This window comes from Equus asinus, chromosome 25 (assembly GCF_041296235.1).
Source record: "Equus asinus isolate D_3611 breed Donkey chromosome 25, EquAss-T2T_v2, whole genome shotgun sequence".
Classification (NCBI taxonomy): Eukaryota; Metazoa; Chordata; class Mammalia; order Perissodactyla; family Equidae; genus Equus; species Equus asinus.
The window spans coordinates 50,245,933-50,259,217 of record NC_091814.1 but is presented as its reverse complement, the minus strand read 5'-3'; the positions used below and the strand labels follow the sequence as shown (position 1 = coordinate 50,259,217).

The 13,285-nt window shown below is 42.5% G+C and overlaps 1 protein-coding gene across 1 annotated transcript in view; it reads left to right on the top strand.

Annotated features, from left to right (window-relative positions):
* Positions 1–5,125, top strand: part of FMO1 (flavin containing dimethylaniline monoxygenase 1) — a 35,235-nt gene extending 30,110 nt beyond the window's left edge. Inside the window, exons 7-9 of the mRNA XM_014845176.3 lie at positions 567–922; positions 1,463–1,535; positions 3,085–5,125. Coding sequence (XP_014700662.3) covers positions 567–922; positions 1,463–1,535; positions 3,085–3,430 — 775 coding nt within the window. The 3' untranslated portion in view covers positions 3,431–5,125. The remainder of the gene's footprint in view (positions 1–566; positions 923–1,462; positions 1,536–3,084) is intronic.
* The last annotated feature ends 8,160 nt before the right edge of the window (positions 5,126–13,285 follow it).

Below are 13,285 nucleotides of genomic sequence, written 5' to 3'. Positions count from 1 at the left end.
TTATTACCTCCTATGCCAGTGCTCTTTCCATTTTATCACACTGTCTCTTTCTCTGCATTCACTATAAGCCAAAAATGGCTCAGCTTATTTAAAACCATCTCACAGAGTATTTGTTTAGTGATTCCCAAGGCATACCCAGAAAAAGATAATTCTGCCCTTGTTCTTTTTAAACACATGCATGTTTTCCTTATACAATTGCTTCCTATGAGGAGAGAGCTTCCAGCCATTCTCAGCTGATGTAGAAGTCCCTGGTTTCCCTTATAGTCCTTCTCTTCAGCTATCTCTACAGTGATAGTGAAAGCTGAATGCTGAAATTCAGCAAAGGAAACAGGAGCCAGGAAAGCTCTCACCTCCTTCTCCTCAGGCTTCCAAACTCTAGTTAACGATAAGCACACTTCATCATCCTTTCTGGACATTCATGAATCCCCTCGCACAGAGGTAACTTCTCCCAAGACTGGCACCTCCTGCCTAGCCAGGGGGAGAGTTCCAGAATGAAGAGCGGAAGGAGGGAGGGCTGGCTGCATTGTTCACTGGCAGTTCTCTTCTCTGTCTATGATTTTGTTTAGGACTTGGCTGAGAGAGCCTGTGCTGAATGATGAGCTCCCAGGCCGTATCATCACTGGGAAAGTGATCATCAAGCCAAGTGTAACGGAGGTGAAGGAAAACTCCATCATATTTAACAACACCCCAAAGGAAGAGCCCATTGATATAATTGTCTTTGCCACTGGATACACCTTTGCTTTCCCCTTCCTTGATGAGACGGTAGTGAAAGTTGAAGATGGCCAGGCGTCACTATACAAGTACATCTTTCCTGCTCATCTGCAAAAATCAACCCTGGCCATTATTGGCCTCATCGACAGCTTAGGCTCCAGAATACCCACGGGAGAAATACAAGCCCGATGGGCTGTTCGTGTCCTGAAAGGTAAGTGCATGAGAAACAGCTGGGCACATGTTTTCAGTTTGCCATGGGATTTTGGATACTGGAAATCTCCAGACCACCCCCGGCTCTGATCTAAAACAAGAGAATCTTTAAAAGCAGGATCCATTTTATTGTTCACTGAATTACACTATCATAACGAGTTTGTGTCATTACCAGCACAAAGGATAAATGAGGGGTCAAAAAACATAAGTTGTATCTACCTGTTATTTTGCCTGAATCAATTGGTTCAATTAAAAATCAAAAGTTCAATCAATTGAGGGATATAATTCAGTTAAACCAGTGGTGAGATTCTGTCTTATCAAATAACTAGTGAGAGAACCAGATACTTCTGTTTTCAGCTGGCGGTATTATTACCAGGAACACACCGCCAGTCCACGTAGACTGCTAATATTTTTGCCAGAAGAACAGACGAGTATATGGCTACTAGAAACAAAACAGGAGCAGTGGGTTAAGCATCTTTACCCACCAAGTAAGCACCTAGGTCTAAAGTTAAGTTGCATTTTCTGTTTGTTTGTTTCACAGGCGTGAATAAGTTACCACCACCAAGTGTCATGATAGAGGAAGTTAACGCAAAAAAAGAAAACAAGCACAGTGGGTAAGTTAGCTACAAATACACCCTTTTTGAATCATAACTGAAATTGGTAAAACAACAGCAAAGAGAGGTGAGTTACACTGGAGAAAAAAGAAGCAGCTGAGACTTAGAGGAAAAACACTAGGATCAGTAGTTTAAGGAGAGAGGAGGGAAAAGGACATAGAGAAGTTTTAATGTCCCCAAATCATCACTTCAGACCAGGATTAGCTAACACCACGTGGAGTTTGGATTCTAAATCAAAATATAATTAACCCTCATCTACCAGACACGGTATTCAATGCCTTATCCATAAGCAGCAGGCAGACTGCCATGTTCATCCTCCGACACTAGAAGGGTCTGCTCATTCATTCATTCACAAATCTATTCAGTTCTATTGTCTTTATTCAGACTGCTACCAGGAGTCAGCACACTACGGCCTGTGCGCCAAAGCTGCTGACCGCTTGCTTTTCTCTTTAACGTTTTTAAATGGTTGGAGAAGAAGAGGAAGAAGAAGAAGATTTTGTGATGTGTGAAAATTGTATGAATCTCAAATCACGGTGGCCATCAATAAAGTTTTCTTAGAACATAGCCCCACTCGTTCACTTGCGTATTGTCTAGGGCTGCTTTTGAGTTATAAGAGCAGAGGTGAACAGTTGAGGCAGAGGCCATAGTACGGCCCTCAGAGCCTAAAGTATTTACCGTCTGGCCTTTTGCAGAATAAGTTTGCCACCCCTTCTCTGGAGGACAGGTGTTCCCTTGTGCTCCGCTTTTTGGTTACCACTTGAGGGCCAGGGGAAACGGAAGGGAGAAGGCGGCAAAGGAGGGAGTCTTGGGGACGCCCACTCTCACTCCTAATCCAACTAACACATCTCTGGTTTTATCTGTTTTACTGTTTATCTGTTTTGGCCTTTGATATAAATTTTCCCTTGAAAAAGGGGTTTCTGTGGCAGGAAAAAAAGTTTTAAAATCACATATATATTTCCAAAACTCTATCCTTGTCAAAGTGCTCAATCCCAAAACAGTAAAAGCATTTGAGATGTCTCTTCTTCATCCTCAACCTGCAACGTGATTTGGTCTCCATTATGGGGCTGTAGGGTAACACTGATGATTAATTCAGCTATACAATGTGAAAGCTTCCTGTCACATAGGCCAATCAATGACCCTAGAGACTAATACTAGCCTTACAGGGAATTCTGTCCTATTGATTTTTGTGGCTTTTTACATTATACAAATCTACCAATAATTGGGTATTAGAAAGATTCAGGAAGAGTAAAATTATGTAAAATCTTTTTTTCTAGAAATTGCTAATCATTTGACAGAAGAACTAAGGTAATACTAAACGCATTATGAGCATTTGGAGCTCTGTACATACAGAGTACCTTCTCGGGGAACACATCTTGTATTTAAATAATTCAATGAGACCATTAGACAGCTATGGGCACAGAGGGAAGAATACAGAGCCATTCCAAATTTTGCAGCATCGTTGTTTACTTTTGGCACTTTTACTTGTTCTAAAGTTATCATTATTTTATCTTTTTGTCTCCCCCTTTATCCCCAAACTTCCTTTATAAAGGTTTGGCTTACGTTACCGCAAAGTTTTACAAACAGGTTATATCGCCTACGTAGATGAGCTCCTGACCTATATGAACGCAAAACCCAACCTGTTCTCTATGCTCCTGACGGATCCACGCCTAGCTTTGACCGTCTTCTTTGGCCCATGCACACCGTACCAGTTCCGCTTGACTGGCCCAGGGAAATGGGAAGGAGCCAGAAATGCCATCTTGACCCAGTGGGATCGAACAATCAAGGCCACCAAAACTCGAACTGTAGAAGAACCCCCATCTCCCTTTGCAAGTTTACTTAAACTCTTCAGCTTTCTAGCTTTGCTTGTGGCCATCTTCCTGATTTACTGTAAGTAAAAAATTACCTTAATGGCTCATCAGATGCACACAGTAGATTTTCAGTGCCCTGCTTCCTCCCTTACAGCACCATTGCCTTCACAGCTCTGAGCCACATCTGAGTAATGAAGGCTACCTCCTGCCCTCCCGTGACTAGCCGCAGGCCTACTGCTGGTACCCCTGAGCCTCTCTCAGCTCCATCTCCTTCTAATGCTAGAGGAAGACAACCAAGATTTCTGTGCATTTGAAGACTGCGGGAAAGTTCCAAGTTCATTTTAGAAGAGAGAGCTGCTCTGGATAGCCCTCTGAGCAATCAAACTCTTTGCCACGTAAAGTATTTTCATGGATCTCAACTAAAACCCCCTACTTCACAAGAGATATGGCTGTACTGAAATGGTGTTCTTATGGTATCAGCTGATTAAAAAGAGAAAAACAAACTAGAAACTGATTGTTTCAAGTGGTCTTTGATTCTCTTTCAAAGAGTTGGGGAAAAGATGAGGAGAAAGAGAGAAGGGGATGAAGAGTCTGTTAAGAAAGGCCTTCAAGGACAGGGGGCTTCACTGAGTTTGTCAGAGTGTTTTTAAAGGAATGTACCTACCTGAGGGTGCTCATCCCCCTAGAATGTACTCTCCCACAAAACAGGGTGCTCCAGCTAGCACAACAGCGACCCGAATCAGACCCGCGCCACAGGAAACATACACCTCCACCTGCTCTCGGAGCTGCCTCCAGCAGCCAGAGGAGGTGACCTCCTGCTTGGGTCCTCCTTTACAACCCTGATTTAAGAGGCGAACGTTTAAGCTGCCTCCTCTTAAGAGTCAACTAAATCCAATTGGAATTCATTAGAGAAAGGCCACAGCGGAGAAGTCTTTAACAGAGAGACAATAGGAAGAAAGAAAAAGAAGCTCAAAAGCAAAACCATGGCAAAAGCAGTTTCTGACCAACTGGACCCACCCCTGGCTTCTCTCTCCCAGTTACATCTGAGGAGGATGGGACTCACAGCTGGAAAACGTTTGGCCTTCACTTCTCCTCCTTGTTGGCCTTGGTTGGCAAACCTCACCTAACAGAGAGGATTGGATGGGGGAGGGATTCAAAAGCTCTGGAGTCAGGAAAGAGTGAGCTCCATAGCTAAGCACAGACGCAGGGCACTTCTCCTCCACTCTGGCCTGCTCTTCCGGCTACTCTTGATTGTTCCATGTTTGACTTTCCTCCTGACCTATTTCACTTCTTAATGTTGTGATTTATAATAAGAAATATACATTTGGTCTTTATGTCTGTTTCTGGCACAGAGATCCTAAAACCCTTCAAATCTCCCAAGTGATAAGAGCACGAAGGTGTCTTTCGTCATATGAATGAGGTGACTTTTGCACCCCACCTGAGGATGGGGACTGCTTAACCAAGAGAACCAACCACGTAATTAGAGGGTTGGAAATTTCAGTCCCACCCCCCTGACCTCCAGGGATGGGAGAGGGGCTGCAGGTTGACCCAATTGCAGGTAGCCAATAATTTAATCAATCATGCCTATGTAATGAAGCTTCCATCAAAAGCCAATAGGATGGGGTTCAGAGAACTTCTGGGTTGGTGAACATGTGGAGATTCGAGGAGCGTGGCAGTCCTGGAGAGAGCATGGAAGCTCCACACTCCTTCCTACATACTTTGCCCTGAGCATCTCTTTCATATGGCTGTTCCTGAGTTATATCCTTTTACAATAAACCAGTAATCTAGTAAGTAAAATGCTTCTCTGAGTTCTGTGAGCTGCTGTAGCAAATTAATCAAGCCTAAGGAGGAGGTGGTGGGGACCTCTGATTTATAGCTGGTCCTCAGAAGCACAGGTGGAAACCTGCACTTCTAATTAGTAAGGGGAAGGGGGAGCAGTCTTGTAGGACTGAGCTCTTAATCTGTGGTTTCTGATTCTATCTCCGAGTAGATAGTGTCAGAATCCTGTTAAAATTGTAGGACCCAGCTGGTGTGCGAGAATTGCTTCGCGGTGTAGGAGAAAACTCCCCACACACATTGGAATTGGGTGCAGAACTCTTAACATAGAAACTCATAATGAAAAACTGCTCTACTGAATACAATCTAGATGACTTCTGGAAATGCTTTGTTCTCCCTTGAAGCAGAGATGACATTTTAACATTCCTCATGAAGTTGGCTGGGGAAGTTCAGTGCCCAGCTAGGTAAACTACCCAGGCCACAGTGGCATACCACGAGGACACAGCTGGAACCTAAGCCTAATCTCATCTATTGTACTGAATATGTTGCACTGAGAGATGGAATATACAAATGGCCAAAGGCCAGACTATCTTCAACAATACAGCTCTGACCCATAGCCTCTGTGGCCATCAGTCTAGAACAGTCAGAACTTGGTCAATGAGTGCCAGCTTCTCTAATTTTTGCCCCCATCTCCAGCTCAGGACTAACAAAAGAAAGTCAAATATACTCCCCAAACCAGTCACCTATCATGCCTTGCTTCTGGTTAGCCCACCCCCACGGTCCCAGTGCCAACAAGCTCCAATGAGAGCATACCTGAATCCTTCCCCTTTTCTCACTAGAGAAAGAAATTCCCCTGTCTGCCTTTGAATCTCTGCCAAATACTAGCGATGGTAGCTGAGTCTATTGCTATAGAAGCTCTGTCTTCATGAGGAAAGCTGTTGTACACGATTTAACAAATAAGAAAACTCAGACAAGGACATGTCAATTGATTGTCCAAGGTAACGGAGCAAGTGGCTGAGTCAGGACACAGGTCTCCAGAACTTACATCCAGGGCTCTTTACTCCACCATTTAAGCCTGTGGTTTCCAACATTCAAATAACTTCAGAAGTCTTAATAGTGATATCATGAAAGTCATATGACAAGGATATTACTCCTTGAAAATATCTGTATGTCTCTCTCCCTTTCTCGCTCTGCCTATGGGTATGTGGACCCTCTGTGGATGCACATTTTTCCCACTGTGTCCGGATTTTGCAGGCCTTTCCCCTTCTGTACACCGCTATGTTTCTGAATCGCCACGTGCATCTTTTTCCCTATTTATCTCTCCCCTTCTTCTCTGACCACGACTATGCTGGACCTACTGTATGCCAAAAGTAAAACAGACTCAGTAGAAAGAAAGGGTTCTCATTCTTAGTCTTGAAATTATTCCATAAACCATACTGGAAGACAGTATTGTTTTTTGCCATTCGTTAAAAAAAATGGTAAATCTAATTTGGTGCCAGAAATCTAGAAAAGAGGAAACATAAACACTTTGGCTTCTTGCACATCCCTTAAATCAGAAGGGCTTCTGAGGCATTTCACCTCCCAGATTAATTTTACATTTTCAGAAATTCTTTTTAATGTATACAAATAGTACCCCTTTTGGGGCCAGTTTTAGGTAATGATGTCTATCTTTTTACATTCCAATGCTCTGGTCTTTCAATGTGCCCCACTCTGCGGAGGTGCTTAGAGAACTGCGCCCAGTGCAGAAGCTCTGCCACTTAGTAGCTGTGTGACCTCGAGCAAGTCACTAAATTTTCCTAAACTAGAGTTTTCCTTTCTGTAACACAGGATTATAATACATCCTCCTTCATAAGGGTCTTATACGGATTGAACGATTTGACCCACGTAAAGTGCTTCACGAAAGTCCTTGTAAGTGTCAATAACTAATCGCTATTGTTACTGTAACTCGCTAAGCAGGCTGCATGTTTTATTGCGTGCTTTATTTTCTCTGTGCTGTACACCTAGCTCCCCAGTGGACATTTCCGAAGAATATGCCATGGGCTTCTCAAATGCAACATGTGCAAAATTAACCTCATGTTCTTCCCCAACAGCCCCCGACTCACTCCCTGACCTCATCCACTTCACCCTCTGTAGGGGGAAAAAAAAATTTAGGGTATTTCAATAAATAATGATATAGAATTGCACAGTTTAAAAATAAATGGCATTCAATAAATATTTGTTTTCTTCTCTCATAGTCAAAAAAACCTAAATAAATAAGTTAGTAAGTAAATAGATATCATTGTCTAAAGCACACCCTTCAGGGTTATCTGATTTTGATTCCATGGGAGCTGTTTTAAAACATTTTAAATTATAGACAACTAATAGTAATGCTAAATCATCCTTGTCTGTAGACATGTAAATTATATCCAATAGTGGTTTAATTGGCTTCCCGTTCTCCACTGTGGAAGCCACTGTTTGCCTCCATTTGCATATTCACGTCAATATTCCTGATCTATAAATGTGAGTCTCCTTTGTGGTAACATCTTACCAATTCCCTCTTTAATAACAAGTTAAGTAAACTCTTTAAACGATGTTAATTTTATATTTATATGAGAGTCATGATTTTGCCTCCTTCCAAAATTACCTTTTCACACCTCTCTCAAGGACTAGCAATACTGCTCACCCGTAGTTTTCCCCTGAAATACAAAAGAAGCACCTTGACCCTCTGACCCCCTCACCGCACCTAAGTCCCATCAAGTGTGACCCTAGCACAGAGCAGGGGTCACGTGGAACCGTGTGTGAAAGCACAGGCCACAGAGTCGGACCGCCAGGGCTGAATCCCACTTTGCGGCACAACCTTGGGCAAGCTATTTAATCTCTTCTAGTTTCAGTTTCTTTGGCCGTAAAATGAGGAAATAAAACTTTAGCACTGTTGTGAGGAGGAATAAATGAAAGTAATGCATGTAGAGCACTTACCCCGGAGCCTAGCATACAAGTGCTCGCTTAAAGGGAACGATATCTCACAGGTTCGTCTGCCTCTCGCCCTCCCCGCTTCCTCACTGGCTAGCTCAGGCTCATTTCATTTCTTGTCTAGGTTACTGCTCCCTGTCCCACTGGCCCCGCTCCGGCCCCTTCTCCACTCACCTCTCTGTACTCCCCCTGAGAATAATTGGAGGGTGCTGCCATTCGCTGTAGGAGTCATAGGAAGAGGAGATAAAACAAAGAGCTTCTTACATTCTCCCAAACCCACTGTGCATTCTTGACCACTGCTTCCCAACTGAGGAAGTTTCTCATGGAAGCTGCAGATAGTTGAGAAAAACAACACCCTTTAGGGTTGTCTTGTCCCTGTTTTGAGACAGAATACGTTATTTTTAAATAGTCTAACTTCAGAAGATTTTGATTTAAAAAAAAAGTCTGCACTTAGTTCTCTCTCTGCAAAAAGTAGAACTTCATTAGACATTTTAAAGTCACATAAACAGTTTAAGCCAAAAGGGAAAATATGAGACCATCAGCTTATATCGACAGGATAAGACTATTGAGCAAATTTTCCTACAGAGTAAGAGTTATACTGTTTAACTAAGCAATGTTGTTATTTCTGACGTCTGTTTTCATGGGAGGGCAAGCAGCCTTTATAAGGAGCGTGACTGTGATTAGAGTTATGGCTGGATTAACAAACCAAGAAGGAGCAAGTGGCTGGGGAGAGAGGCTAAGCCTGAACGTCAGCAAAGGAGGAGCGTGCATGTCACCACAGTGCTCTTCTGTAAAAGCTGTTCTACAAAATCAAGACCTAAAAGGAGTCAAAAGGACATGTTCCAGGATATTAGAAGAGGAGGGTGGTGATTGTGGAATGAAATATTAGCAAATGCATTTGAGGACAATTTGCAGTCTTTACTGAAAATTTTTTTTTTTTTTTGAGGAAGATTAGCCCTGAGCTAACTACTGCCAGTCCTCCTCTTTTTTGCTGAGGAAGCCTGGCCCTGTGCTAGCATCAATGCCCATCTTCCTCTACTTTATATGTGGGACACCTACCGCAGCATGGTGTGCCAAGCGGTGCCGTGTCCGCACCCGGGTTCTGAACCGGCAAACCCCAGGCTACCGAGAAGCAGAACGTGCACACTTGACCGCTGCGCCACCGGGCCGGCCCCAGTATTTACTGAAATTTTAAATACACATATCCTTTGGCAAGGTCATTATACATCTTAGAATCTATCCTATACAAATAGTCATGTGTACAAAGATATGGATACAAAGATGTTTACTGCATTATTTGTAGCAATGGCAAAAAGAAATAACAGGGTCAGCAGTGGAATGGCCAAATAATTCGTGGAACATCACAACTGCAAGAAACATACTGGCATAACGAGGAAAAATTGCGGCTCATGTCATTAGTGTCTAGCGGTAAGATGGGTTTCGCGGTTAACTTAATCCAGTGGCTGCAGTGCCATCTCTCTCCAATCCCCTTGGCTCAGCCCTTCTCCCTGGACCATCTTCCTCCCCAGCATGCTAAGAGGATAGCTGCTACAATTCCAGACTACACCCTATAGAAAAAGAGAAGCCCTTCCAGAATTCTTCCAGAAGTGGAATATGGCAGACAGCAACTTGCATCCCAAAAGTCTGCTTACCCCTTCTTCCTGATCACATGGCCACCTAGCTAGAGACAACCTTTCTCAGCCTTCCTTGCAGCTGGTGTAGCCATGTGATCAAGTTCTTGCCAATGGAATGTGAAAGGAAATAATGTGTGTAATTTCTCCCTCATTTACTTAAAAGGAAATTGCTTACTCTAGACTTCCTCACTTCCTCCTCCCTGCAAGCTGTGGTCATGGCAGCAACTCAGCTTCAACCATGCAAAGGACAAAGTCCTCAGAGATGGTGGAGGAACAAGATAGAAGGAACAAGATTTCCTGAGTGACCCTGGCAACAAAGCGGCCCTAGCAGCCTAGACTGCTCAAATTGTTACAGGACAGAGAAATAAAATTTTGACTTGTTTGTTCCATTGTATTTAGGGGTCTCCGTCACATCGCTTCCCTTTTATACTAACGTATAGACCCTAAAGTCGCCAGGGAATCTCTCCTCATGTCTCAAGTCCTCATGGCCTGAATGCATCAAAGCCTCCTTCTGATGGCAAACATTTGCCAGAGGGGACATGGATTCCTCTTTGACCAAAAGGCCCACACCAGGAGCTGGGGGTGGGGTCCACTGTCTCAGAGAGGCCCGGAGCTGCACAGAGGAGGAGTGCATGGATCTCTGACTCAGTGACTCTCTCTTCACCATTACTCCTGTCATAATTCTCAGTGACTTCAAAATCAGGTAAACGTCTCCTCCATGTCATGTCTTTAAACTGGGTACCACTAATGATCTTAGCTTCCACCTGTCTCGGCCACTCACTACCCTGTTCATGCTCTAGACACTGTCCAACAGAACTTTTTGCCATCAAGGAAATGTTTAATCTTCACTCTCCAATGTGGTAGCCACCAGCCACACGGTTGTTAAGCACTTGAAATGTGGCTAATACCAGCGAAGAAACGAATTTTTAATTTTATTTAATGTTAATTAATTTAAATCTGAATTTAAATAGCTACCTATGGCTGGTGGCTATTGTATTAGACAGTTCAGGTCTTGACCTTGTCAAATGGAGGATAAAAATCACATGATCATCTCAATAGATGCAGAAAAAGCATTTGATAAAATTCTACACACTTGCATGATTAAAATTCTCAACAAACTAGATGTGTAAGGACTTTACCTCCACATAGTGAAGGCCATATATGACAAGCCCACAGCTAGCGTCATACTCAACGGTGAAAAACTGAAAGTTTTTCCTCTAAGATCAGGAACAAGGCAAGGATATTCAGTCTTGCCACTTCTATTCAATATAGTACTGAAAGTCCAAGACAGAACAATTAGCCAACAAAAAGAGACAAAAGGCATCCAAATTGGAAAGGAAGAAGTAAAACTATCTGTTTGCAAATGACATGACCTCACACACAGAAAACCCTAGACTCCACAAAAAAGCTTCTTAGAACTACTAAGCAAAACTATAGTGGTTGAAACAGTGTGGTATTGGCATAAAGACAGACAGGTAGACCAGAATCGAGAGCCCAGAAATAAGCCCACGCTCATATAGTTAATTGATCTTCAACAAGGCTGCCAAGAACACAACATGGGGAAAGGACAGTCTCTTCAACAAATCGTGCTGGGAAAACTGGATATCCATGCCCTAAGGAATGAAATCAGACCCTTATCTTACACCTCACACAAAAATCAACTCAAAATGGATTAAAGACTTAAAAGGAAGACCTGAAACTATAAAACTGTTAAAAGATAACTTAGGGGAAAAGCTCCGTGATGTTGGTCTTAGTAATGATTTCTTGGATATGACACCAAAGGCAGAGGCAACAAAAACAAAAGTAGGCAAATGAGACTACATCAAATTAAAAATCTTCTGCACAGCAAAGGCAACAATTAACAGAATGAAAAGGCCACCTATGAAATGGGAAAATTGCTTGTAAACCATACATTTGATAAATGGTTTATACCCAAAATATATAAGGGACTCCTACAACAATAGAAAAAAATGAATAACCCAATTAAAAAATGGCCAAAGGACTGGAATGGACCTCTCTAAAGAAGACATACATATGGGGGCCAGCCCAGTGGTGCAGCAGTTAAGCTTACACGTTCCGCTTCAGCGGCCCAGGGTTCGCCAGTTAGGATCTCGGGTGCAGACATGGCACCACTTGGCAACCCATGCTGCAGTAGGCGTCCCACATATAAAGTAGAGGGAGATGGGCACAGATGTTAGCTCAGGGCCAGTCTTCCTCAGCAAAAAGAGGAGGATTGGCGGCAGATGTTAGTGAAGGGCTAATCTTCCTCAAAAACAAACAAAAAAAGACATACATATAGCCAACAAGTATATAAAAAAGTGCTCAACATCACTAATCATCAAGGAAATCCAAATAAAAACCACAATGTGATATCACCTCAAATCTGTTAGGATGGCTATTATTAAAAACAAAATAAAAGGTAAGTATCAGCGAGTATGTGAAAAAATTAGAACCCTTGTACACTGCTGGTCAGAATGTAAAATAGCGCAGCTGCTATGGAAAATAGTATGAAACGTCCTCAAAAAAATTTAAAATAGAACTACCATATGACCCAGCAATCCTGCTTCTGTGTATTTATCCAAAAGAATTGAAATAAGAATCTCGAAAAGATTTCTGCACTACCATGTTCATTGCAGCATTATCGACAATAGCCAAGATATGGAAACAACCTAAATGTCCATGGACACATGAATGGGTAAAGAAAATGTGGTATACACTCGTGATGGTTTATTGTGAGAGCCTTAAAAGGGAAAAAAAGGAAACCCTGTCATATGCAACAACATTGCTGAAACTGGAGACATAAGCCAGTCGCAGAAAGACAAATTGTATGATTCTTCTTAAGTGAGGTATCTCACATGGTTAAACTCAGAGAAGCAGAGAGAAGAATGGTGGGTGCCAGAGGCTGGGGGTAGGGAGAAATGGGGAATTGTTGTTCAATGAATATAAAGTTTCAGTTATGCAAGACGAATAAGTTCCAGAGATCTGCTGTTCCACACAGCGCCTACAGTTAACAATACTGCATTGTGCACTTAAAAAGACTTTCCTAGACATGGTAACGGTAATGTGACAGTGTGGAAGAATGCCCTTATTCTTGTGAAATGTGGGCTGAATATCCTGATGGCATCCTAATGTTTGAAGACCACTTTTAGGTATGTGTGTATGTGTGTGTGTGTGTGCGTGTGTGTTTGCACATGTGTGTGGGGTAGAGAGAAAGAGAAAGAAGAAGAAAATGTACCAAGAAGTTAATAGTTGATGAAATAAGTGAGGGGTATGTTGGTGTTCATTAACTTTTTGTTCATTAACAAAGCTGTTCTTTCAACTTTTCTGTGGGCCTGATGTTTTTCAAAAAAATTTTAATTTGTTGCCAGCAGAATATTTTATATAAAAATCTGGATTTGTAGTTTCTATTGAAAAAATCCTAAAACCTTGCAATATTGGGCTCATGCTCTCAAATGGCACCATATAGCTGAACCTAATAGACCGGGGATGTCCTTTCCAGTCAGATCTTATCCGGCCCTCTTCCCTCCTTTGGGTTGCCCTCTGACCCCTGTGGGCATTTGCATTCGTGCTCCTGGTCTAGAAA